Genomic DNA, 26,452 nt, shown 5'->3' on the forward strand with positions numbered 1-26,452 from the left:
TATCCTGATCACACCCCAACAGGTCGCCACAGTCCGATTCACTTGTAGAGACATCGAGAGTGAAGTATCAAAAACCACGCCGAGATTTCTGGCAGATTGAGAGGGAGTGGGGCAGATGCCAAGAGAGGGAGGCCACCACTCACTCGACCAGGCATCTTGGTCCTTCCCAAAAACCAATACCTCTGTCTTGTCGCCATTCAACTTCAGGGAGTTGATGATCATCCAGTCTGCTACATGCTACACCTTGTGTTTAAGATCAACACTAGGGTGGAAGTAAACAGACAATTTTATCAGATGTCCAGGAAAACATTGTAGTACACGATTCTTCTGTAGACTATTACAGGAAGAGTTTTTTCAGCAAAGGGAGTTTGTGGTTTCCCTCGTAAAATTTAAGAAGACAGCCTCTCAGACACATGATTTCATTTGCCTGGTTTGAAGACAATGGTCGGCAGACCTCTTACAGTTTTCACTTGTAGTAAAATTAGATGGTGGTGACACAAGGAAAGCTGTTACTGAGTTGGCTTTTGTTCTTATTAAACGTAAGCTGAAAACTTTTTTATTTTAGGTTCCTGAATGGTGTATTAAACCAAACAAAAACAAAAGCATACCAATTTCTACATTATAATACAAAAAATCACAGGTTTCAAAATGTGGTATAGAAAACACAATTCTACAGCATGCACTCAGAGCCGCATAGCCTTGCCTCTTTGCTAATGTCTAACTAAGATCTCTTAACACCATAAGACGTAGCATACCAAGTGAGAACAACATGTAAGTGCATTTAGTGCAACAGCACAAACCCATGGCTTAATAGTATTGAATCGCCTAGGAATAAAACTGAATACCTCTCAGTGGCTTGCCTACACTGCAGAAGAAAGAGATATTTAATGCATCTAAACTGAGCTCTATTCAGAGCAGACCAAACACAACTCGGTTAAAATTAACCCCTTGTATTTTTTTGTAGCTGGAACTGCACATCAGCTGTTAGGCAATATGAGTTAGCAGAAAGTTGAGATGTGTCCTGGAAACAATATTCTGTCAGATGAAACATACAAACAAGACCCGAGTGATATTTCATTTGTAATTACTTCAAAGTCCAGTGATTTTTGAAACCCTGGCCTCCTTCTCCAGATAGGGGCCTCTAAAATGTCCAAGTGACTTCACATCCGGAGAATCATAAATTTGAACTAAATTGCAGATAGCAAAACTTCGGCCTAGGTTAAAACTGGTATGTAACGTTTACAACGAACTTTTTACAACGCACTACCATTACAACGCAGGCATTACCACGCATACCATTACAACGCATTGTGCTGGGGGGCGCTCTAGGGTAGGGAATAAGTTTAATTTTCTATCCAACACCTTCCCTAGTGTCCACGGGGACTGGAGTTGGAATAGAAAATTATACTTACCACTATCCAGCACCTCTAAGCGCTATGCGTTGTAATGGTTTTCGTGGTAAAAACCGCGTTATAAAGGTATGCGTGGTAAAAGTATGCGTTGTAACGTCATACATCCGTTAAAACTCTGCTGTAATCGTGATTGAACCCGGATAATCCCACTGTCATTGTATTAGGTATATCGTCACTGATTCCTACATCAGCCCCTACATTAAACCCAACTTAAGTTGAAGTCCCACATATTTATACATATGCAGAACCACAAGTTTATCGTGCCCTAGGCACCTGTTCGCATTATTATGCCTTTGAGCAAAACAGATGACCTCTGTCTCTTCAATGTTTAGCAGTGATTTTCTTTTCTGTACCCGTCTAGGATATTAATCCTCATCTGTCAAACATAATTCTTCTGTAGACTATTACAGGAAGAGAGTTTTCAGCATGTAATCCAGGGGTGTCCTGTGTATGAGCAAAATGCTCTCCACCAAACTATGAGGGAATTATTGCATTCCTTTTTTCTTCAGCCAACTAGTTAACATACATATGTTCTTTCAACATCCACAAGTCCAAAAGAATAAATAATTTTCTTCTGTACACACCCCAAACAATATTCAGATAGGAGAGTAAGCAATTTGAACAGCCTGCATAATTCTACAGTGACTGCATCTGAATCATTTATGTAATCATAAAAATAACAGAACTCACGTTCAGCAACTCAATCAATCAATTCTATAGCTCTAAACCTGTCCTAGGCATCAAACTGCTGCCCTTCGCTACCTTGGTGAGCATTTGGCAATATATTGGTAAAGTGTTTTCTACCTAGAAATACATTTTGAACGTCTACAGTTACATTTTCTGGAAGATTTTCTGATTGCTCACCTGTTTTGCAAATAATGTAATGCTTGCTTTCATCCTGTGATGAATTTAGCTGTAGATGTTGAGCATTTAGCCCTTAGTTGGATTATAGACATCATCCATGATTTTCATCTATTTAAGGCTTTATCGTTTATTGCTTTATAACAGTGGTGGAGATCACAGTCAATTCCTTAGTAAATTAGCAGACAGTATTGTATAGTAACATGGGAAATACATTGTTACGCACAGTGTTATCGGTAATGGCCATGGCTGCCAAATTCTGAAATACTTCTAATTTCTTGACATTCAACAACTGAAATAGTACAAGTAAAACACTAAAAACCTGCTTTCTAAAATATATTTGTTGGAAATCTGTCCTTTCTGTAGGGCCATCCCGATTTCTGTCTTTTTCCTGAACCCTTTTTTTTGATGGCTAAATAACTCTGTTGTCCAATGGTGAAGTGTTTGTGCATCCTCTTCCAACAAAGAAAAATTGATACACTCCTGATTGACATATCTAACTTATCTAAAAGAGCCTACTGTATGGTACCCAGTGTACCCAGGGCCTTTAAGTTAAAAGTCATCAATGGGCTGCAGTACTCATTGTAAAAACCAGTACAGTGAGAGTAAATGTGTATCCAGGCCTACAACTGTAGCCTGGCTGTGTAGTTTACAATTTGAACTGTGAAAATAAACCCTTTTGACAGATTTTTCTTTAAGATATTAATAAGCCGCCCCCACATTAGGCCCTATTGTCCATAGGGTAGAGTGCATAGTACTTAAATGTAGGACATGTAGCAGCATAATATTCCACTTGCCGGACATTGAAAAGCCCCCAAAAACAATTTTCAGTTTAGCAAGGCGGGATGTGTCCAGAGGGTAACACTGAATTACATTATAACACCGTATAATACGACTTTCTAATTGGTAAGAGCTACACAAATATTTCAGGGAAGGACTATTTAATAGTTGCATGAATGTCACATGCTACATTACAGGTCTGTTATGGTTTTAGCATTTAGGGCACACTTCCAAGGAGGGAAACCGAATTCCAACACACTGTGTATGTATCCACTGTCTAGGTGTTGAGATTTTAACAGCATCTGTCCGTGTTTTTTGGGGGTACAGGAGCTGCCAAAAAATGGATTTTGCTATTAGATGTAGGAGGACACTAGGATTACCATAATATACTTCACACACACACACACACACACATCCCAAGTTTAGCGTGGCAGAAGGCTTTGACCACCTTAAAAATGACTTATGTGGGTAGGCTTAACTTAGGGAAACTTTACCTCTATTGTTTAGGGAATTCCCAGGATTCATTCCCACGGGCTAAGCTTGTGTCAGGCATAAACATGGTACCTCCAAGTACCCACTTCAGAACACTCTTCAACCTATAAAAGATCAGGACAGGACTGAGCCAGTTGTCTGAGATCTGAGAACAGCCTAGAAGACTGGACCTGCTCTTGTTCCCAGGACTAAGTGGACTACAAGGGTTCTAAAGCTGAACTCATGTTCAAACTACAGCGATACAACAAGCTCCAAGATTCCTCACTTGCACCTGCCCAGTTGAGCAGTGGCAACTGAACTCTGGGTCCCAACCTGTGAGTCTCCAAGTGCTTCCCTTGAGGCCCTATGGGGCTTTAAAAGTGTACTTGTGAGGTAGACTGGGTCTTAAAAGACTAAAGTCAAAAGGTAAAATTTTTGACCAGGACATTCCTTGTTAGTGTATCTGAACCACATTCCAATGTGATCAGCATCAACCATGACCACTGGCTATCATTGGCACTTTGGGAGTCTTTGCACTATTTATATTTAAACATTTTTAAAAATCATGTCACCGGTTCCCCTTATTGGATTTTTGACATTTTGATTATTAAATTTTACTCTATTTTTCTCATTTGTTTTGGGATATTTATCGATTTGCATTTTACCTTGATTACGGTTATAGGACTGCATAAAAACTTTACACATTATCTCTAAGTTATGTCTGTCTGCTCTGTGCCATAGCTACCAGGGGGTTCAGAGCTCAGGTTTATTTAGTGGTGTTAGTGGGTCACTCTGACAAGGATTGTGATTATTATTTGAGATGGGCACTTACTCTTCTCACCTAATAACTCAAGTTCTTACACTATCTTTCTGAAATAAAGGTCAGAGATAGCAAGTTGCATACCTTTTAAAATTAGACAATGAATAGCATGCAAATAAAATGCAAAGATCTCTACTACCTTGGCTGTGCTGGTCCATTGGACTTTGAGGTGGACCCATCCCAGGGTGAGGCGGCCTCATGCTGGTACTCTTCATGGAGGCACAGTGCATTTCTTCAGCCATTGCTTTCTCATGCATTCCATCTATTGACTGCAAAGTACAAGGAATGCACATATTTAAGTAAAGATCACTTCACTATTATGAGACAGAAATGTACAAATAAACTGAACATTAGTTTGTTCATCTTTGCTTCACTGAGAAAGGATATGCAAAATGTACTTGGGCACACCCCTGACAATAAGCACTACTGAACCTACTTCTTGCAATTTGCGTCTTTCAAAAAGAGCATAACATTAACAGAGAAATAAGCAACAGAGATAGGACTCCGAGGAAGACATGCCATTGATGATTTCGAGCATGGTCATAAAGTTGGTTATGTTGTTTCAATAACTGTTGTACATGAAAATGCAAGTTACATAATAGCAGAGCAAATTTTGAATTTGAAAACCATCAGGCACATCTTAAATGACTTACAGACTCATTAATCTCATGCTTGCCTCAATCTTACCAGCTCAAGTAGACTTCTTTCTGAATGACTTTTAGAAGGTCATAGTTGGAATCACTCAGGTTACTCCAACCCATAAGATACTGAAAATTAGCTCACATCTCCCAAAGAAAATTTGGGCCCACAACCTGTCCGATGTATTGACTATGTGTGGTTTTATACCACGCACACGTCACCTTTCAGCCACTTGACAGCAATGCAACTAGTGTACGTTTCTCTGAAGGAGTGTCTTCTTAAGAGATGGTCAAGAATAGATCCCTTCCATTGAGAGAAAAGTTGGTCCCACTGGAATAAGAAACCTTGGAAAACTGACAGCTCCGGATGAGAAGCATTGGTCCAAGCTGGTTCTTTTAAGTCAGGGAAGGTTTCTCTGAACAAATGAATTTTTTGGTTCCTTTCGATAACCATGGTAAAGGATGTGCTCTGCAGTAGGTCCTCTGCATCCAATCAGGGAATTGCATTGTACCCCAATGGTCTTGGCCATTTGGCTTCCTTGAAGCTATGATTGTTGGAACATTCTAATGTATGTGAGAGGTTATGAAGCAAACAGTGATATTATTACTGTCAGTAATCCAATCTGTTTTGACCTGGTGCGGGAATCTACAGGTAAGTTTCGATACGGCCTGGAACACTGAATCTGGTGCACTTCGTTAGAACACAAACCAAAGGCTTGGACACGGAATGGTCAGACTTGAGTTACTTATGAAAGGAAGTCAGACAACTCATGTGCCCACTCTATTTATGTATAATACACTTGACTCCAAGAGTGAACGATCAACTTTACACTAGCGGTTGACCCTGGGCTACATTCACATGCACTCTAGTCTTATGGCAAACAACCCTGCCACCGAGAGGGCCAGGACAGCAACCTGATCTTGAAGCGGTCTCCCAGATGCTGCTGACTGGAGTGTTAAGGGATGGGAGGGTTATTTGGAATCTGTTTGCTAAGAACTTGTTGGACTCCTCGCCAGCCGGATGATAGTTGGGGAGGGTATATGATAGACAAAATGCTAATAAAAACTGTTAATCCTAAAAAGAAGCAGACACCTCGCACTCCAAGAGCTTGTGTTAGGGACCACACTCCTTAAACATTGGTAGCTCCTTAAAAAGGAGTACCTCACCAAACCTACTACTCCTCAGAAAGAAACTGAACACGGATCTGTGAAGCAGTCAAGTAATCACCAATTCCCATCAGAAAGTGAATCCAGGTAATTAAGCAGAAAGAGCAGTGACATACAAGTCCTTTGATTATCTGGTTGTAAACGTTTTGGTGCCACAAGAAACACAAGCCTTCAAATTCCCATTATGATGTGTCAAGGAAATAGAGCTTTGCAAAGGAATGTTTTCAAAAGCGTATTTGGCAGATTCTCATGGCCACAAATTGCAAAATATACCCTAGTCCCCAAATGTGCAAAAAAGCAGAGAAAAAAGTTTCATGGAGAAAAAAGCTGCATGCTACAAACCGAAAAATACATTTGTGAAAACATGAAAGCTGTAACAAAACTATGCATTTCTAAATCTCATGGAAATGTCCTACAATGCCATTCACAAGAGAAGGGGGGGCGCTACAACTTTCATAAATTCCTTTGCTTAGGCTTGTCAACTCATATGGATCGTTGACAATCCATATTAACCATGTTTTCCTTTACATACAAAATAGTTTTCCATATGAAGAAGTCCCAATGCATTGAACAATATAAAACGGACAAGGATTACTTCGACTAACCAACCCCTCATTCTTTCATCATTGAAGTCAATAACCATGGAGATGAGTAAAAACAAACATAGTTTTACTTGCAAATGCTAATGAAACAAAGTACTTCCATGTGAATGAATGAATGAAAAAGCTTTATTCGACTTTAAGATACATAAAATCATAAAAGCAACAAGTACATTACATGATTAAAAATAATTTAAAAATTCATATATTTTGGGAAATAGTTAAGCTTTTCCTTTTCTTTAGGATACTTTTTAAAAAGCCCAGCATAACAGCCACAGAGGTTACATCATTTAAGGATACTAAAAACAGTAAAGCTGGGCGACATTGCCTCCAAGTACCATATTTTTTTTAAAAGTGGTTTGATCCATCTAGACCTTTCCACCATATAAAATTTACAAAAACAAATTACATGCAGCGTAGATTGGGTGGACAAATTGTCACATGGACATTTACATAGATTTCTTCCCCAATCATTTACTTTAGGGAATGAAATTAAACGAAAAAAAGACATCAAACCTGAATCTAGTTAATAAATAACGGTCAAAGCCCTCCAGACACCAAATCAAATAAGGCTGAATAGTATAACTGACTAGGGTGAGTTGATGTTGTATGACAAGTTTTTTGTTCAATTCCAGACCTAGTCTCAGGGATTCAACAGGATACCAGCACAACTGCTTCAAGTCCTTTCTTGAAATATTATTCAGTGTATCTGGTTGATGGTAATACTCTGGTCTTCCTAGATCCCTAGTGAATTTGAGGATATACATCAGCCAAGGTATCTTACTGGCCCTGTCCAGCCCCATGCAGTCCTTAATGATTCTTCTATTTAACAAAAGGTCAGGGGTAGTCCAGATTCGATGCCAAAGCAGGAGAGGTTGCATGCTGATCAAATCAATCACATATCGAATTCCAAGCTCTGCATGACAATTGAATACAGAGGAGCTCACAGGGATTGCCAAGATAAATCTTAAAAACGCATTCTCAACCCTTTGTATTTTAATGCAATTGTCAATTCCCCAAATACCGGCTCCATAAGTAGCTGTGCTGATGCACTTGGGTTTATAAATTTTTAACAAGATTTCTGGGGGTCTCTTCCCCATTTTTTTTTAGAAAATGACATAAGTGCAGCAGTAGCTCTCTTGAACATCATGGTCCTGTTTCTGATAGCTGACCCTCAGGACCCAGTTTCTTCCAGCACTATACCCAAATAAGAGAAAGATTTGGTAGGGGCAATTTTTTCCTTCCCAGCAAATAGACGGCACTCTTTATTCCTTGGTCTTCCGCACGTCATTACAAAGGTTTTAGATACATTAAGTTTAAGGCCCCTACTATCCATAAACTTTAAATATGCATTCAAGGCCACTTGTAATCCTTTTTGGGCCCGTGACATAATCACGGCATCGTCTGCATATAAGAGGGACACAATTTGGTGGTGGTTAACCTGCGGAGAGTCACGTACTTCAGCCACTAGTTCCTTTTCTAAATCGTTGGTATACTGTAGTGTAGTTCCTATCATCCCAATAGGCTCTGCGCATTGGAATAATACCTACAGCAGTAAAGGCCTAGGCCAGACGTTAACTAGGTCTACTACTGTCGATACTAGACTTAAAGTTTTGGGTTTGCCAGCTTAGCTCAGAGTTCACTAGAAACTTTCTCGAATGTTCAAGGAGGACTTAACTTCCCTGATTAGACAAGAAGGGATTTAGTTTCTGACAACCATAGAACATGACAACTTTGCTCTCCCCTAATCAAGAGTATATCTCGAGAGTCGTGTGAACAAAAGGCAATTTATTTTACTCAGTCAGTACGTGCATTCTTAGTCTCATCAGAATGTAGAGAAAAGGAAGAGACGGGCGTGTTCAATAAAAAGGTGTTATTTATTGATCAGTCTCTTTTCTCATACAAGAGAAATGGATCGATATTATTGCAATACTTATTGTTAAGTAAAGTGCATACATTAAAAGCAATAGTATAAAATAAAACTGTAAAAACATTGATATGGTTTCTAAGCCATAAGATGTTTTAAAATGAATAAAATATATTACATACACATATACATTTGACTAAACGTGCTCAACTGGTGTTTCTAGATACGCCTACCCCGTGTACCTGACCTAAGCCTAATACGTGGGCGGGAATAGAAAGTTACAGTTTAAGTTAAGTTTGTTTTTGCCAAGTGAATAACTAAAGAATTCTCTGTGAGGGGTTATTCAGTTCTGTACCTGGAAGTTAGGATGAATGAGGAATGGTATCTCTTTCTCTGGTCTCGATATTCCAGGCTGCCTGCGAGGGCTACCCAGAAACGCCGGTGCTGGATTCTCGGCAGGAGAAAGCAGCGCGTCTCTCAGCGCGTCAGGAAGGCGGGGCTGCTGCCAGCGGGGTCTGCTCTGCTCTTGGCTTCGGCAAGTATGGCTGCTCCGTCTCGTCACCACGCGTGTGTTTGCATAGGGCAAGATCGGTAATATTTATACCTTTAAGGTGCCGAGATTGACGTAAGGATGGACATAGATACGTCAATAAAGATGTCATACGACTTGCTCGTTAGCACATTCTTTTACTGAAGTTCTCGGTGAAATCAAAACAATGGCCGCAGGGTTTTGCCCAGGTTGTCATAGGTTTGATTTGTTATGAGAACTCCGTATGCCTTATCAGGGGCTGGAGGAATATCACTTGTCTAATTAGATCGCAAGCGTTATGACTTAATCAGATAACACGTTCCTGTGCCGTAGTGTGACTGCGTCAGATAACGGTATCTGCATCATGGGGGTTTTCTGCCTCATGGGCTGACTGCTAGTTAACTTGTTGGTTTGTTTAACTAGAATAGGGTCAGGAATAGGGGGATCGATTCAGAACCTATAGGAATACATGACACCCACTCCACGCTAACTATGGACATATTTACTAATCTAGGCATAGTATAACATAGTACAACATACTATAGAGTAGTGTGTATACCTTACCACCCCAAAATACATAAATGCATTTTGAAATTCTTCAAATATACGGAAAATTTGTAGACATATATATTGTATGCACTCAAGCTATGGAATAATGCTAAAGTAATCACGCATTTGTATACATTATTGCTTATTTGGTATATGAGAATTACACATGAAATGGTTTCTTAAATACAGAAAAAAGTTTCGAGACCATTCCATCACAGAATAAAATATTTGTGAACATACCAGCGGGCAGCTAAAGTCTATAAAGTATCTAAAAATAGAAATCTTAGTTCTTTAGGAATAGTTTCTTACTTTAAGCAGAAGATAAGTGTCCCGAAAAACCGAAAAAATGAATTGGGGCTTCTGAAAGAGTTGCTGTCCGTGAACTGGAGTGAAAAATAGTTCATGTGACTTTATTATTTAAATTTGAAGGCCGAATTCAGGGAACGCCGTGTGCGAGCTTGCTCAAAAGTCTCTATTTCTGTTCGGGTGAGAACATCATATCATTTAGGCTTTCGAAAAAACTGTCAACAGCTTCCTGGGAAAGTTCCACTAACTCGGAAATAGGTGTAATCATGCATTCTTGTGCATGATTGTCTCCATTGACATTCTGATTCGCATTGCTGACAGAAGGTCGTACCTGTTCGATGCTGCTTTCATCTTGAACTTCACTACCCATCAATCGCAGTGGTGAAGCTTCCACGAATGCCGTCATCAGGATTGGTAGCCTTTGAGGGCAGCACAAAGCATGAACCTTGATCGGGCTCAACAATGTTTCTGCATCCATCGGCGCATCCGATTGTAGCGTCAGACATGTGTCTAACACGCATTCTTCTCCGCATAGCAGACACCTTAATACAGGTAAAACACATCTTTGCCACATTGGTCGAAATGATAGAAACCAAGTCACGTTCAGGTCTCTAAGCCGGGAGAGTCCCAGGATTTTTGATATCCGGTCCCGGTATCCAATGGCTAGGATTGTTTCTTCTCTTGTCGCCAGAGTTTTGTCTGTGACATGGGTTGCCATAACGAAAAATAAGGACTAAGAATAGGATTCCTGCAATTAGTCCCAAGATCAGGGGAAGTCCGCCAAAAATCGAATGGACGAAATCTGGAAAAATACCCAGTATGGCTTTGAATGGTGTTAATGCCATTGAAAATACTGTCTTAAATACCTTTGAGACCCCATTGGTATCAGAAATATTTAAGATTTCATTCAGGATTTCCGCGAAATGTACGGGGGAATTAGTTGATAATAATGTATGTATCTCTGCAGTCGTCCTTGCGACTTGTAGATCATACGTCTCTTTTGATGACGAGAGCCTGGTAGGCGTCTGAAGAAGCACTGTTTTCATTCTGCTTAAAGTATCTATTCGAATAGAAGTAATTTTCAAATCGGGCCATGCCCTTGCCTCCCTGTCTGGGAAGGAGCTGGGGAACAACAAGCGTCCACAGCACTTGACCTTCGCAGTAGTAGTTACTAGATAAGGAGTCCCGGGCATAAGACTACAACATCTGCGGTCTACAATAAGAATGTAACTCCCATTATAGAGTCTTTGAAAGAATGGTTCTATTTCTGTTGCAGGTGCGCCTTGCTGGTGACATGAAAGGTTGTATGAATTCCCTTCACAGGCTCCATGCAAACTAATTCCGTTACACAGAAGTGTGCCACTTAGTGACATCGCACAATTGTTGCCACTAAGAAACACTTTCTGTCCTTTATTACTGACACATGCATGTGAATAGGGCAGGTTCCATGTTGTTTTAAGGTACCCCTTTCCCAATTTCTCGTACATGCCAGCCTGTATATATTTTTGGCAGTATTGAAACCTGAAGGTTGAGATTGGAATATTTATTATCCCATGTATTATCCATTCACTGACAGGTCGTTCTGACATTGTCACTGGTAATCTTTCGAGTTTTTCAATGCTCAAGATTGTATAATCAGCACCCTTTTGTGCCATACTGATTTGTCTATCAGTAAGGTTAAAGATTTGGAATAATGACGTTGTGTTGATTAGACGCCAAGGCACATAGCCTGAACGCAGATTATGTAACGTCCAGCCAAGCTGTACAATAGAACGCAATTGTGACTGACCGTGTTGTAATAACAGTAAGTCTTGCGATAATATATCGATTGCTGAAGACACAATGCTGTCCAAAGAAAAAATTCTGGAGGACAGAGTCATTAACCCATTGTCCACTACAGAAAGTGATTTTTCCAAATGAATACGGTCAATTTCCCGTATTCTCTCTGCTGTTTCAATTTGAGTAACCTTCCAGGCCTCATTGTATGCTACATATACAGAGGCTGCTATGAAACGCTTTTGACGCTGTTTGCGTGGTCCCATAGTGAAATCACGCAAGTCAGCACCATCAGTAAGTAAAGTTAGGTGTTGCTTAATTTCTGCCAGTGTGGAAGTTTGTAGCCATTGAAGGCATAATTTGCCCACACTGTAGGTGGTTATTATCCCTGGGTGATGTCTTTGAGGATATCTAAGGTCTGGCCTGGTCATTTTGAACCCCTGCGTTTTGTTCAGGAATCTGTCTTGACAGTGATTAGTATCTGTGGGCCAGATCAACCACTGTTTCCAATCAGGATGTGTTCTGTTTTGGTTTAATATATGGTTTACGTCTATCTCTTCATCTGTATCAGAGTTATTGCTAAACATTGTTGGCTTTGGAATAGACGGTTTATTTAAATCTTTGATTTTGGCTAAGCCAAGACAGGTGGTCTGTTGAACAGTGTCATTTAAAAATATCATTTGTTCTGGGATCATGCAGGCTCTAAACAAAGCTTCTATACCCTGTACTTGCCAATCTTTTGTACCCCAAACACTTTTCAATTCAACATTTTTGTCCCAATAATCAAAACCAAAAGTATTCATTTGTTCAAAGAATGAGTCTGAATATAACAATTTTGTGTTGGTTATCATGGTCTTGGTCCCTGTCTTGTTTGACAATTTAAAATAAAATGCTTCAGCATTACTTGTGTTAAAACCTGAAAAATATGAATATTTGTCGTAAACGGTTCTTGAGCTCCCTTTTGGAGGTGTTGCACAATGTTCCCATTGATTATAATTTAAAACATTTCTAGGTTGTGCAGATCTATGTAAAAAATGGTTACCATAGTGGTTATAACAGTACATACTATCATAATTGGTAGAACCCTGCAAATAATCATGTTTGGTAAATTTAGCAGACATTACTAAATCAGACATCATATTATTAATGCTTTCGAAGTCCCAATCATCAGCAAATGAGTTTGGTTTTACAAAGTCACTCAAGGAGATCTTAATTTGGTGTGGATATTTCAGGATTTCGACCGGACCATAAATTTCATAGTCAGTGTTGTCCCAGGCTACCCCACCCGGTATCGGATTGGCTGTGAAGTTGGCTGAAGAAAGTTCTCTTTTCTCGACGTGTGAAGATGTGTGTGGTTTGAGGATCAAGTTGATTTTCTGACTTGCTGTGTCCATTTTTGCATATTTTCCCTCAATAAAGCGTCCCAATGTTAGTATCATGATGAGCCAAAGTATGAGGATAAATGCACCAAAACCCACCCAAAATTCAATCCATGGAGAAATCAGATATGTTTCTTTCAGTTGTTTCAAAAGTTCTTTAGCTTTATCTTTAAAGGTTTTTGATGATGGCTGTGTTTTTGATTCACTGAAGCCTTCAGAGGAATCATCGAAGTTTATGAAGTAGCCGGATGCAGTTCTGTCAATTCTTCCAATTGGTTCAGGATTTCTGTTTCTTGCATTTTCACTTGGTACTTCATTATAGATTGGTGTGTCTCTGCTAAATGTTTTTATTTGGGTTTTCAGAGGTCTGAGTTCTATTGCATTGTTGCATAGTCCTTGTTGTTCTTCTGTAGGCGTTTCGAATGTGATGAGCCTCTTCGTTAGGACCTCTGTACTGGTAGCAAACCTTGGTGTTCTGCTACTTATTGGGAGTCCACTTGGCCTACTGTTTGTTATCGGCCACATGTTGTGGTTTTACCAGGTCGATGGATACAACTCGGTTCTCCTTTTTACCAGCAAGTGGCGGTAGTACAACTGATCTTGTCCCGTTGACAGACAAGACAGGAACTGCTTTTCTGTAAGAAGGCCCAAATTCCTTCTTTACCGCGATCTTCTCCCTGACTAGATCCCCGACTTTAGGAATCCAGACAGGTCTTGCTGGGACAGGTGGTGGTTCTTCAGTGGTTGTTGGCTGTTGTTTCAACTTTATGTTGCTCAGGTCTTTTCTTGTTTTGTTTAAGTCCTGCAAAATAGCCAAACGGTCTTTGATATCAAAGCTTTTTTCTTTCACCACTGAAGTCTGACTGTCAAGGTCAGAGATAATCATCCTAGTTCCGAATAATAATTCGTACGGACTGAATCCCTTCAGAGAATTTCTTGGCAAGTTATTGAGACTACGTTGGACACTTATTAGATGTTTGACCCACCCAGCTCCCGAACCTAATATCCTTTCCGTTATAGATTGCTTTATGCCTTGGTTTTTTCTTTACACCATCCCGTACCCTCAGGAAGGAAGTGAGAAGATTCCCGCTGGGCTATGCTCATTTGGCCATGTTTCCCCCCATGCTTGAGGGCTAGAGTGGAGACAATGGTCAAACATAGCATGCTCTTAGCGTATATGCCATTTAGACTCGCAAATCTTTGTATAACAGTCCGGACGTCAGCCGAGTGCTGGTGATCTACATTATAAGTGGAACTAGCCTGTATAAGTTAATCGCAACCCTTACTTTTTACTCCTGATTTTTCCTGGAGTAAACAGACGAGGTATTAAACTGTTTCTCTCCCCACTGCGATCTCTGTTGCAGTTTGGGCAGTTTTTTACAAACATGGTGTGACGCAGGCTCATGCCTGGCCACCAGTACCGCGATTGTAATTCTTCCAGAGAATCTTTTAGTTTGAGGTGTCTGAGACCCTCGCCCATATGTGCGTCTGCGATTAACAAGTTTCTCCTGTCCATGTTTGGGATCACTCTATCCCCCACTCAAGGGATTCGAGCAAAAGGGACGGAGTTTGCATCGATTATGTATGTATAATTGAGTGGATAGTTGATCGGTAACGCTGAGCAGTCGCCTTTTGATGACGTTTTCACTGCCAGCACTGTTTCACCGTCAATGTATTTTAATGTACGCTTTTTTCGATCTACGGGAGCCGATTTAGTGGCTGCCGCTGTGGCTGTCTCAGCCAATGAATTCCCTGCAACGTGAACGCCATCACGCTGATGACTCAGTGAGTGTGTCACGTGAGTCTTTAGTAGTTCTTTCTGTAAAAGAGCTATTTGTTCCCAGAGCAGTTTCTGCTTTATTGGTGCATCTGTGTCATCTTTGTAACCGTTTTGAATCCATGTCTGCAAATCCTTGTTATATGATTTGACGCAGTAATATGAATCTGACACTATAAGTGTCGGGAATTCGCGATCCGCATTATCTAGCGCCATTTTCAATGCTATTATTTCTGTTTGTTGTTCAGAATTAATTTCTACTGAGTGTGTTTTTGTTAATAGAGGTTTTAGTTTACCTCCGCGCCACACTTCTTTTGTAATCCCACATGTGGGGTTGTATGCTTGTTCTCCCCAAACGGGAGGTTGAGCATGTCAGTCTGTATAAATTACACAGGCGTAATGTCGTAAAGGCAGAATGTCGATTGGCAGAGGATATGTTTCTTCATATTCTAGATTTTTTAATTCTTCTAGTTCTGGATCAAGGTAATAGTATACTTTATCCGTTGTGATTGAATTCACCCATTGTATCCACTTTGGATTCAATGTTGTTGTTGGTAAATTACACGGTGTTGTTAGTGCCTCAAAGGCTGATTCTGCTGTTCTGACTGTGATATGTCTACCGTCAGCTTGATCTTTTTCTCTAGCTATTGCGGTTTGAACTGCATGAACAATTTTTTCTTTGTTGCTGAATTTCTGTTCAGCTTCTGTGTACAAGTGTGATTTGAATGCAATTGGTACCTTTTCTCCCTCATTAGAGGTCAGGTATGTGAATCCGCATCTTCCTGGGATGACTCGAATCACAAGATTGCGTGTGTTATCACGTGTTTCTAATTTTGTTTTAATTAGCATGTCTGTTTGTAGGGATCTCAAAATTTCTGTGTGTATTTGAGTCCAATTGGATCTTTTAAAATCTGGTTTTATCAGATCATAAAGGGGTTTGACCCTTTCTGCGTAATTTGCAATGTATGTTCTTCCGAAATTTAGGAAGCCTAGAATCGACTGTAGGTTTTTTAGTGTTCTAGGTGCTTGGATTACGGCACATTTCTCTAGGAAATTGTCAGCCAGGCTTTTGCCTTCACTTGATAACTCATATCCTAAGAATAGGACTGTCAGATGGGCAATTCTGGATTTTTTAAAGTTGAATTTGTAACCCTCTGCTGCGAACCCAAGTATTATGGTGTTCACTCTCTTCAAGTGAGTCTCCAAGTCATCATCTGTTAAGTAAATGTCATCGACATAAGATAATGCTTCATCATCATATAGTTGTAGTAATTCTGTTACTCTCGCTGAGAATACCCCCGGGCTGTTCTTGTACCCCTGGGCTAACCGACAGAATTGTTTTTGAGTGCCATTTATTGAGAATGCAGTTAAATATCTGCTCTCTGGTGCTATGTTTTGACAAAAGAATCCATTAGAGATGTCTAATGTTGTTTTGTATTTTTTGCGCACTATGTTATTCATTAGTGCAGCACTGTGTGAGTTTTGCACTGCAAAAGTTTTGCAACATGTGTTAAGGTGTCGGTAATCCAAAACTAGACGATATGAATTGTCTGGTTTGGAGACCGGAAACAAAGGGTTGTTCATTTGTGAGGTGCAAGTTTCAATCACCCCCTGGTATTCTAGCTGATCTAGTATTTCATTTACCTGTTTTTTAGCTTCTTGCTTAATTGGGTACTGCCTTTGTGCAGTTGGTTGTGATTTTAACTGGATTTTGTGAGGAGGAGAGTCCTCATCCCATCCTACATGATTTTTATATAAGGCAGGAGCTAAAGCCACTGCCCATTTTCTGGCAAGTGTGTATTTTTTATGAATCGGGATATGATTCGAGAAGGCAGGCATAATTACTTCTTCGCCATGAGGGCACTCCCTTACAAACTCTGGTGGCCAGTCTTTTTCAGCTAGAAGGATATCATAGCCCTTGGAGAGATTATCCCAAAATAGTCCCCTTATTTTCCTAGTCTTATCTCCCTCTATACGCAATGTTATTTCGTATATTTTGTGAGGTTTGCTAACTCTGGTGTCAGCAGTTTCCACTTGAAGATATTCATTCGTGTCCACTGTCTCCAGATGATTCATAAGGACTTTGCGAGCTATGCTCACTTCTGCTGCGCTGTCTAGCATTGTCTGAGCCCACTCTCCGTTTTTCAGTTGTGTCCTCAGTATTCTCGGCATTGTTAACTACCTTGATACTGGCTACCTTCTTTTTTGGAAATTGTAATTTCTTTTTTAGCTGAGCAGGTTCCTTGTCTTTGGACTTGGTGTGCTCTTCTCTTTGTTCTGATCGTCCTCTTCTTTCCGATTTCAGCGAGGAAGTCTGAAAAGATTGAGAGGGACGTGTATCAATGTCTTGATATCTATCAGGCTTTTTTATATTATCCCTATTTCTAAGGTTATATCTTTTCCCAGAGGGGTCACTCTGGGGTGACCTGTGTCTTTGGTTTGGAGATTTCTCTCTTCGCCTAGGAGACCTTCCTCTGGACTGGAATTTCTTTTCTTTAGGATTGGATTGTTTGTTTCCATCCCAGTTCTTTTTTGGTGAATTATTATTAAAAAATATTTTTTCTGGACTTTCAGTCAGTTGTGGTTTTACTGGTATTCCACCTAAACTATCTCTACCTAGTTCCTCATAGGATTTTTCTATGATTCTGGCAATTTCAGCTGGTTGGTCTGCTATATCTGTCTCTTTTAACCTTTGGCGGATCGCCACGTTTGCTGCTTCTCCCTTTATGTTGGCTAATAATATAGCCGAGACCTGCTTGAAGTCTTTTAGTAATTTCATACCAAGAGTTAAAGCGGGTTCAGGTCCATATTCATCTTGAATTTGTTTTAGCACATCTGGTATTACCGAAATGGATGGAACACCGTGCGTTTTTGTGTAGATGGAAGCAAAGACTGTACCCCAAGTGTCACAGTCCTCAATGTGTGGTGCGATTCCCATTGGAAGGCAGATAGTCAGAATCCTGTGCTTTTCTAGCGGGGTGGTGTCAGGAAACACCGCCTCTATTTGGGTGATTTTTTGTGCCAACCAGAATGGTATTTGTTCCCGTTTAGCCGGTACTTTACCTAGGCAGGATTGGATGTTCTGTGGTGTAATTTTATTTGTGTTCCCCTGGTGAGGGGTCAGCTGTGGAAGTTTAATCGCTGGCTGAATTGTTGATGTACGCATCACATACTGAACTAATTGTCTATGAATTTTTATTGATTGTTTTAGCTGTGTTAACATCTCTGCTGCAGACATCCCATTAATGTCTGGATGTGGTGTGTATCCGGCTAGGACCGGCCACGTTGCTCCTGGTCTACCTAAAGGAACGAGCCTGGTGATGTGATTATTATGTTTTAGGGCGCCATCAAATAAGAGCAAATGCTCTTGAAATTTGAGTGGTACTTCCACCTCCTCGAAAGGAGTGTACTCATTAGGAGGTTCCTCTATTTTGTAATAGTGGAAGTACTTTGTTACAGCATTTGCTGCTGGAAAATGTATCCATGAATAGTATACCTCTGTCTGCCGATATTCGTGTGCCTCAATTACGAATATGACTGTGCCACCTCTAGGTGTCAGTCCATTTTCTATAAGTTTCAGGGTTATAGATCTCCTTTTGATGACCGGGATGAGTATTATATCCGGGTATGCGTCTTGCATGGTAGCATCAGCCGCTGCGAGTTCAGCTGCTAATCAAACTGCCTCTCTTTCTTCTTCATTGTCTGACATTTTACTGTCCTGAAGGTTATTTCTTTTGTTTGTTGATCAGGTTTCTTATGGAAACAAAGGTTAGATGCACAATATTTTGGAACAGTGTATCCTTCAACGTTGACTATACCAAGAACCATACATAGGAGTTCCCTCCTGCGAGGTCTGGCGGATATAACCTTTCACCCACTCCAGACGTCTTTGGAGTATTTGGGAAAAGGGGTCTGAGTGAGAAAGCACGACTGAGTTACTCTAAATGTCTTACGTTAGTTTTATCGCCCTTTCCAAACGCGTTGGACGCCATGTAGTGTAGTTCCTATCATCCCAATAGGCTCTGCGCATTGGAATAATACCTACAGCAGAAAAGGCCTAGGCCAGACGTTAACTAGGTCTACTACTGTCGATACTAGACTTAAAGTTTTGGGTTTGCCAGCTTAGCTCAGAGTTCACTAGAAACTTTCTCGAATGTTCAAGGAGGACTTAACTTCCCTGATTAGACAAGAAGGGATTTAGTTTCTGACAACCATAGAACATGACAACTTTGCTCTCCCCTAATCAAGAGTATATCTCGAGAGTCGTGTGAACAAAAGGCAATTTATTTTACTCAGTCAGTACGTGCATTCTTAGTCTCATCAGAATGTAGAGAAAAGGAAGAGACGGGCGTGTTCAATAAAAAGGTGTTATTTATTGATCAGTCTCTTTTCTCATACAAGAGAAATGGATCGATATTATTGCAATACTTATTGTTAAGTAAAGTGCATACATTAAAAGCAATAGTATAAAATAAAACTGTAAAAACATTGATATGGTTTCTAAGCCATAAGATGTTTTAAAATGAATAAAATATATTACATACACATATACATTTGACTAAACGTGCTCAACTGGTGTTTCTAGATACGCCTACCCCGTGTACCTGACCTAAGCCTAATACGTGGGCGGGAATAGAAAGTTACAGTTTAAGTTAAGTTTGTTTTTGCCAAGTGAATAACTAAAGAATTCTCTGTGAGGGGTTATTCAGTTCTGTACCTGGAAGTTAGGATGAATGAGGAATGGTATCTCTTTCTCTGGTCTCGATATTCCAGGCTGCCTGCGAGGGCTACCCAGAAACGCCGGTGCTGGATTCTCGGCAGGAGAAAGCAGCGCGTCTCTCAGCGCGTCAGGAAGGCGGGGCTGCTGCCAGCGGGGTCTGCTCTGCTCTTGGCTTCGGCAAGTATGGCTGCTCCGTCTCGTCACCACGCGTGTGTTTGCATAGGGCAAGATCGGTAATATTTATACCTTTAAGGTGCCGAGATTGACGTAAGGATGGACATAGATACGTCAATAAAGATGTCATACGACTTGCTCGTTAGCACATTCTTTTACTGAAGTTCTCGGTGAAATCAAAACAATGGCCGCAGGGTTTTGCCCAGGTTGTCATAGGTTTGATTTGTTATGAGAACTCCGTATGCCTTATCAGGGGCTGGAGGAATATCGCTTGTCTAATTAGATCGCAAGCGTTATGACTTAATCAGATAACACGTTCCTGTGCCGTAGTGTGACTGCGTCAGATAACGGTATCTGCATCATGGGGGTTTTCTGCCTCATGGGCTGACTGCTAGTTAACTTGTTGGTTTGTTTAACTAGAATAGGGTCAGGAATAGGGGGATCGATTCAGAACCTATAGGAATACATGACAAGCATCAACAAAAAGAAAGGGTGAACTTGCTATATATGATCAGCACATCACTATTATATATTACCCATCATAGTCATAGTCCAATCCTATAGGAATACTCAATTTTGGAGTGCCCAACTGGTAGGATGCTTATTCACCCTTAAGCAAATTCCGTCACGAAAATCTGCCCACAAGCCTGTAGTAGAGTTTCATGAACCATGTATACAAATATATCCACCAGTGCACATCCCTGTTTGTGACTTTTCTCCAATTAAGTAGTAATTCGGTCACTTTAGTAGAACGATTTCTTTCGAATTCCTCAGATATTTCAAGTAGTACACAGTCCATCAATATTTCAAAATCTTGTTTATTGATTATTTTTCTTGCCACATCGTCACAGCCGACGCGCGTTTCGCCCTCCACGGGCTTTTTCAAGGCAAAAGCAAAGTAGAATGGTGAGTGGCGTAATCTTGTACAAATCAATAAAAGATATAAAAAATCCTTCTCCTAATACTCCTTAGAGCCTTTCAATATTCAAGGTAATAGTTATCCCTTAGAGTACTGGCGCTTCTAATTCCATTCCTCATTTGATAGTCCATGCATATGTCTACAGTTCAAGGAGCCATGATAAGTTCCATCGCCATTGCAGAGCCGGTCGCGTCTCAACAAGGCGTCTCCCTTCCGCGTTCGTCTGGCAGATATATTTGTATACAAGGAATACATGACAATACAAATTAAAATGGGGCAAGTACGCACCCTTGCCTCACTCCCCGCTTTACATGGAAAGGCTTGTCAACTCTAAAGTCTACACATATGGATCGTTGACAATCCATATTAACCATGTTTTCCTTTACATACAAAATAGTTTTCCATATGAAGAAGCCCCAATGCATTGAACAATATAAAACGGACAAGGTGAAGGTTCAGCGAGAGGTTTTTTAAGTTTTTCAGAAATTGGTGGCGCTCAACAGTTTACGATGTTGTGAAGTACAAAAGTGTATTGCTTAAAAGTTCGTAGTTTTGGTGCATCTTGGTCAAAGGAAAACCACAATCTTTGAAAAGGAAAGGGAGGTCAGGATCCCCTCTTTCGAATTGATCAAGCCAGGTCCAGAGCACACAAAAGGAGTATGAATTATAGTGAAATGTATCACATATTACAACAAAAAAGGAAGGATGAGATCGTCACCAGAAAGTATCATCTCAAAGAGTTTTATTCTTTTTCACAGCTGGTGCTCCTGTCAGAAGGAGATCAACCAGGAAAAGATGCCAACCGACACGCGTTTCGTCACGGATGGTTACCCGTGACTCTTCAGGGCTACTTCCAACCCGGTCCAAGTCGGGTTTACGTGTTCAAAAAGACGGATTGGGTTGATTATCGCGAACACTCTACGCTCCGACTGAGCAGCAACAGATAGCCATTGCTCTACAGATGACATTACCCGCTCGTCTGCCCCTTTCCAAACTTTGAACTTAAGATGTTTTCCTCACGATAATCAACCCAATCGGTCTTGTTTGAACACGTAAACCCGACTTGGACCGGGTTGGAAGTATCACCGGTCCCCCGATACCGCTTTGTCTCACTTGAGATCAGCCCTGAAGAGTCACGGGTAACCATCCGTGACGAAACACGTGTCGGTTGTCATCTTTTCCTGGTTGATCTCCTTCTGACAGGAGCACCAGCTGTGAAAAAGAATAAAACTCTTTGAGATGATACTTTCTGGTGACTATCTCATCCTTCCTTTTTTGTTGTAATACGTGATACATTTCACTATAATTCATACTCCTTTTGTGTGCTCTGGACCTGGCTTGATAAAACGGACAAGGATTACTTCGACTAACCAACCCCTCATTCTTTCATCATTGAAGTCAATAACCATGGAGATGAGTAAAAACAAACATAGTTTTACTTGCAAATGCTAATGAAACAAAGTACTTCCATGTGTTTGTGTTTTATCCTCCCCACCCACAGCCCATACCTATATTGAGCAACATTATGTATCCTGTGATACGAATTCAGGACACCAATGGTCAAAAGTACCGTTCTACAAAATTATGCATCACCTAATTTAGACATATGTGGACAATTCAAAATATTCCAATAATTAGTGATTAAAAACAATCCCTTCCTCCCTCTTTTTAGGCTAGCGTTAGCCAAGGCCTTTTGATTTTATTAGCGTTATGTGTATAGTATACATGCAGGAGCTTTCAACCTGCCTTCTTCATCCATTGGTGTATTGTGTCATTCATATTTGTCTTCCGCACACTGCTGCATACAGCATAGGATACAATGGGCCAGCTTACTTCAGCAACTGGCTTACTTCACTGTAAATTGCTTCATTCTTCAATTTCATGAGGAGCACCTCCACACAAAAAGCTGTTCCCTTGAGTGCCAAGGATTACCATAGCAATTTTATGTTTTAGGCGCATGAATCATCCCAGACTGGATCGCTCGTCGTAATGTACGCTTTTTGAGACCCAAAAATATTTTTGCCTCTAGCCAATTAAATATTTGTTTAGATTGACTAGAACCCGGCAGCTTGCCAAGTTTTGCAAAAACAATGACAAAACAAAACAAGTGCCGACGAGGCCAAAAGGCTGACAGCAAGCGCCAGAGCTACCGGCTTTTTTCAAATGCTTGTCATTATGGGGGAGCTAGTACATGCCATTGTAAAGTACTGAACACTGCTATTGCAGTGAACATATATGGAGAAACTGAGTACATCCAGTGTCTCGCCCACATCCCATCCTCCACCACCTTATTTCACAATGCTTTAGTCTAAAAAAAAAAATGAAACAACTGAAAAAATAACAGATGGAATATTCAATGTCTCTCTCCAAGAATCATTAAGGTTTGGAGTACAAAGCAATACATGCAGTGCTCAAATGTGAAAACAGGATCTCATTTCTAGATTATTTCAGGACACTCGAGATTATTTGAATGTCTATTCTATATGCTTATTCTAAAGCATAGTTTAACCCTGAGGTTTCATGGTTATTAACAAATAACTATTTAGATTGTATAACAAAATTCGTTTGGTAAGTGGAAGGTTAAGATCCTCCCTACACAAATAATCAGGGTCAAAACAAAGTCGATTGAAGATCAACAGTTTTTTAATTCTAATACGTGAAGGTCAAACGGAAGTAAAACTACAAATCACTGGCGTCTGGGTTAACCCTTAAAGCAACAAACAGTAAGAAGTATCTTAATGAAGGAAAAGAGAGTGCATGCAGGATTATATATCACGACTTTCCTGCATAGAAAAAACAGAAGCTTTCCATAGAAACATTTACGTAATAGGCATGTGAGTTTGAAACCGATTCGATGATGGATAGGGGCAGGTGTGAGGTGCACAGTAGATGATATGTATTACTACTGCGGGGGGAGGGGCACCAAGGACTATAAAACCGGAATCATTTTTTTTAATTTGGAAGAGCTATAGCAGAGAGGTCTCTATATCTAAACAGAACTAAATGTAATACTCTAGTATAGATCAGATCAGAGCGGAGACTACTGATTTTCTGCTCTGTAAGTGTAACTGAAAACTGCAGGATGATACTACAAAGAAGACCCGAGATGTATTGGATGGTCATCATCAATGTTTATGCCTAGGCTTTTGACTATTTTGAACAGTGCCAGACGCCTGCCGATATAGGAGAGTCGGAGGAAGTCTTTCCAGAGCAGTGGCGTCACTAGGGTTGGTGTCACCCAGTGCGGGTAAAACTCATGGTGTCAACCCTCATGACTGTACCTATGGAAGGTAAGTTGGTTCTTTTCTTAGGCATTAGCTCCCCTTTCTTATCGATACAGTGGCGAACCAAAGCACAAGCAGCTGTTGTTCGCAGCAATTGTGTTTTTTTCAGCAAATGTTTGATGCAAATGTACGCTCCGAAGGTCCGTTGCAGATTTTCTTTTCCAACTATAGCTTAGAAAGTAACTTTGAGTCCTGTTAACATTTAAATTTTCTCATTGCCAGCGAGATGCCAAAACAGACGAAATGCCTTTGAACTGCTAAACTCCATTCCAACCCCAGAAGATTATTTGTGAACGCAAACTTTATGCATCTGGCATGGGACAGGCCACAGGGGGGCCTTTTGAGCAGATGTGGTGACAGAGTTGCAGAGAAACACGGCCTTGGTGTGTGAACTAGTTCCTCAACACAGTTTGTTGAGGAATGTTACCAGCCCAAGAAGTGCAAGATGTGGTACCACTTTTTACAGCTGGCCCTAGTGTTGGCTAGGAGGAAGGTCACCATTACATGGATGGGAGTAAGTGGCCCCAGGGTGGATCCAAAATGTCTTGGAGTTGTTACAGGCCGAGGAACTGCAGCTCTGTCGCACACGAACGGCTGCTAAATTGCTAATTGATTTGGAGGTTTGGGGGGGGGGGGAGGGGCACATTCTGCAATAGATTTCTGGGTGACGTGAGGAAGGTAGTCTTGAGAATTGCTGTGCCAGCAGTGAATCGTCTCGGTCTGATGAAGGAGACTAGGAACATAATGGGTAGAACATGTTGGCTGGGAGTTGTACCCTGTCCAATGTCCACCTTGATTCTTCTGTGATGTACTGCACTATGTTTGTGTTCATGAATCCAGGGTATGTAAGATTGTTCTACATCAGGTAATCCCGTTTGACCACTTGTCAACAATGCTAATCTGGTAACATGGCCTACATTGGGGTGGCTTACAAATATTTAAAAAGGTGGCCTTGGCCTGTCAAAAGAGGTTATTTTGAGAGGTCAAATTTGCATTTTTAAACTGCAACAGCCGGGCTACAAATGGTGGGCTTACTGACATGTTTGCCCAATCACTGTAGTGGGTGGGACAATGGGTGCTGCAGTCCACTTGTGACATTTAACTTACAATCCCTGGGTACACTTTGTACCATATACTAGGTACTTATATGTAAGTTAAATATGTTGATTAGAGTGTGCCAATATCACCAAAAAAGGTATATTTCCTACACTGGGCAACCCACGTTAATTAACGACTGAGCAATCTCATCCCAATAGCAGCAATCGCCCCCAGTCAATTTATTTATTTTATCTATTTTATTTATTGGGCGCACAAATCATCCCTGAAGAGATCTCTAGGCGCCATGGCAGCAGGGGACATATCACCAAGTGATGAAAGGGTTAGAGGTTCAACATCAAAGTTTTCAGCAGTTTTTGAAGAGAGTGAAATTAGAACTGGCGCGGATGGACAAGGGCAGCTGCTTCCAGTGATGTGGAGCCAGGAATGAAAAGGAGTGACTCCCAAATCTGGTTGTTCGAATGCGTTTGGGGCGTAATAATACTAGATCACTGGACCTAAGCTGACGGACAGGGATGTACGGCTGTAGCTTATTTTTGAGGTAACATGGTCTATTTACGTGCAGAATTTTGCAGACTAGACAAAGGAGTTTGAAAAAAACACGCTTTTTAATAGGTAACCAATGGGGGGAGTGCATCGCAGGTCCCGATGGATAGCGAGGGGGGGATGTTCAAGAGAAGACGTGCCGTTGTGTTCTGCACCATCTGACACCTGGCAAGGAGGCTTTCATTTATTCCCACCAGTAAGGCATTTCGGTAATCAGTGCAGCGTATTATCAGAGCTTGGACTAGGGTTTTCCTGGCCTGTAGAGGGGTCCACTGAAAGACTTTCTTAACCCCTTCGATGCGGATGACAAAGCCAGCTCGTCATGGGCGTTACCTGCGCTACGCGGATGACGAGATGCCTTTGTCACAAACCGCGCGTTTTTCAAAAATCAGCGCACAGCGGGAAAACCCGCTAGCGCGGTAGCGGTTAAGCATGTGCATGAGGTCAAAACAGGACCGGAAGTACTTTTGACATGCTCACTCAAGGAGAGATTATCATCTAAGAGGACTACTAGGTTCTCTACATATTTTTTTAGGGGTAGGTGGTAAACCAAGCTCTGGTGGCCACCAGTCTGCCGACCAGAGTGGGCTTTCCCGAAAAGAAGGATCACTGTTATATTCGTGTTAAGCTGCAGAAAGTTTACGGTCATCCAAGATGCAATTTTTAGCAGGCAAACCTTAAATTTAATTTTAGTAAGAGTCGGGTTATGATCCATTGTGATGACCAATTGCATGTTGTCTGCATAGGAGATTGTTTCAAAGCCAAATGACCTAATAAGCTTTGAATGGGGAGCCACATAAATATTAAAAAGAGTGGGGTTGA

At 40.9% G+C, this 26,452-nt stretch overlaps 1 protein-coding gene across 3 annotated transcripts in view; it reads right to left on the minus strand.

Moving 5' to 3' along the window:
- The window catches only part of SMARCA2 (SWI/SNF related BAF chromatin remodeling complex subunit ATPase 2), a 1,851,064-nt gene that overhangs the window by 1,711,848 nt on the left and 112,764 nt on the right, over positions 1 to 26,452 (minus strand). For all 3 annotated transcript variants that reach the window (XM_078675722.1, XM_078675721.1, XM_078675720.1), the window contains exon 3: positions 4,484 to 4,613. In XM_078675722.1, coding sequence (XP_078531848.1) covers positions 4,484 to 4,613 — 130 coding nt within the window. The remainder of the gene's footprint in view (positions 1 to 4,483; positions 4,614 to 26,452) is intronic.

Source organism: Lissotriton helveticus, chromosome 2_1, assembly GCF_964261635.1.
Source record: "Lissotriton helveticus chromosome 2_1, aLisHel1.1, whole genome shotgun sequence".
NCBI classification, from domain to species: domain Eukaryota; kingdom Metazoa; phylum Chordata; class Amphibia; order Caudata; family Salamandridae; genus Lissotriton; species Lissotriton helveticus.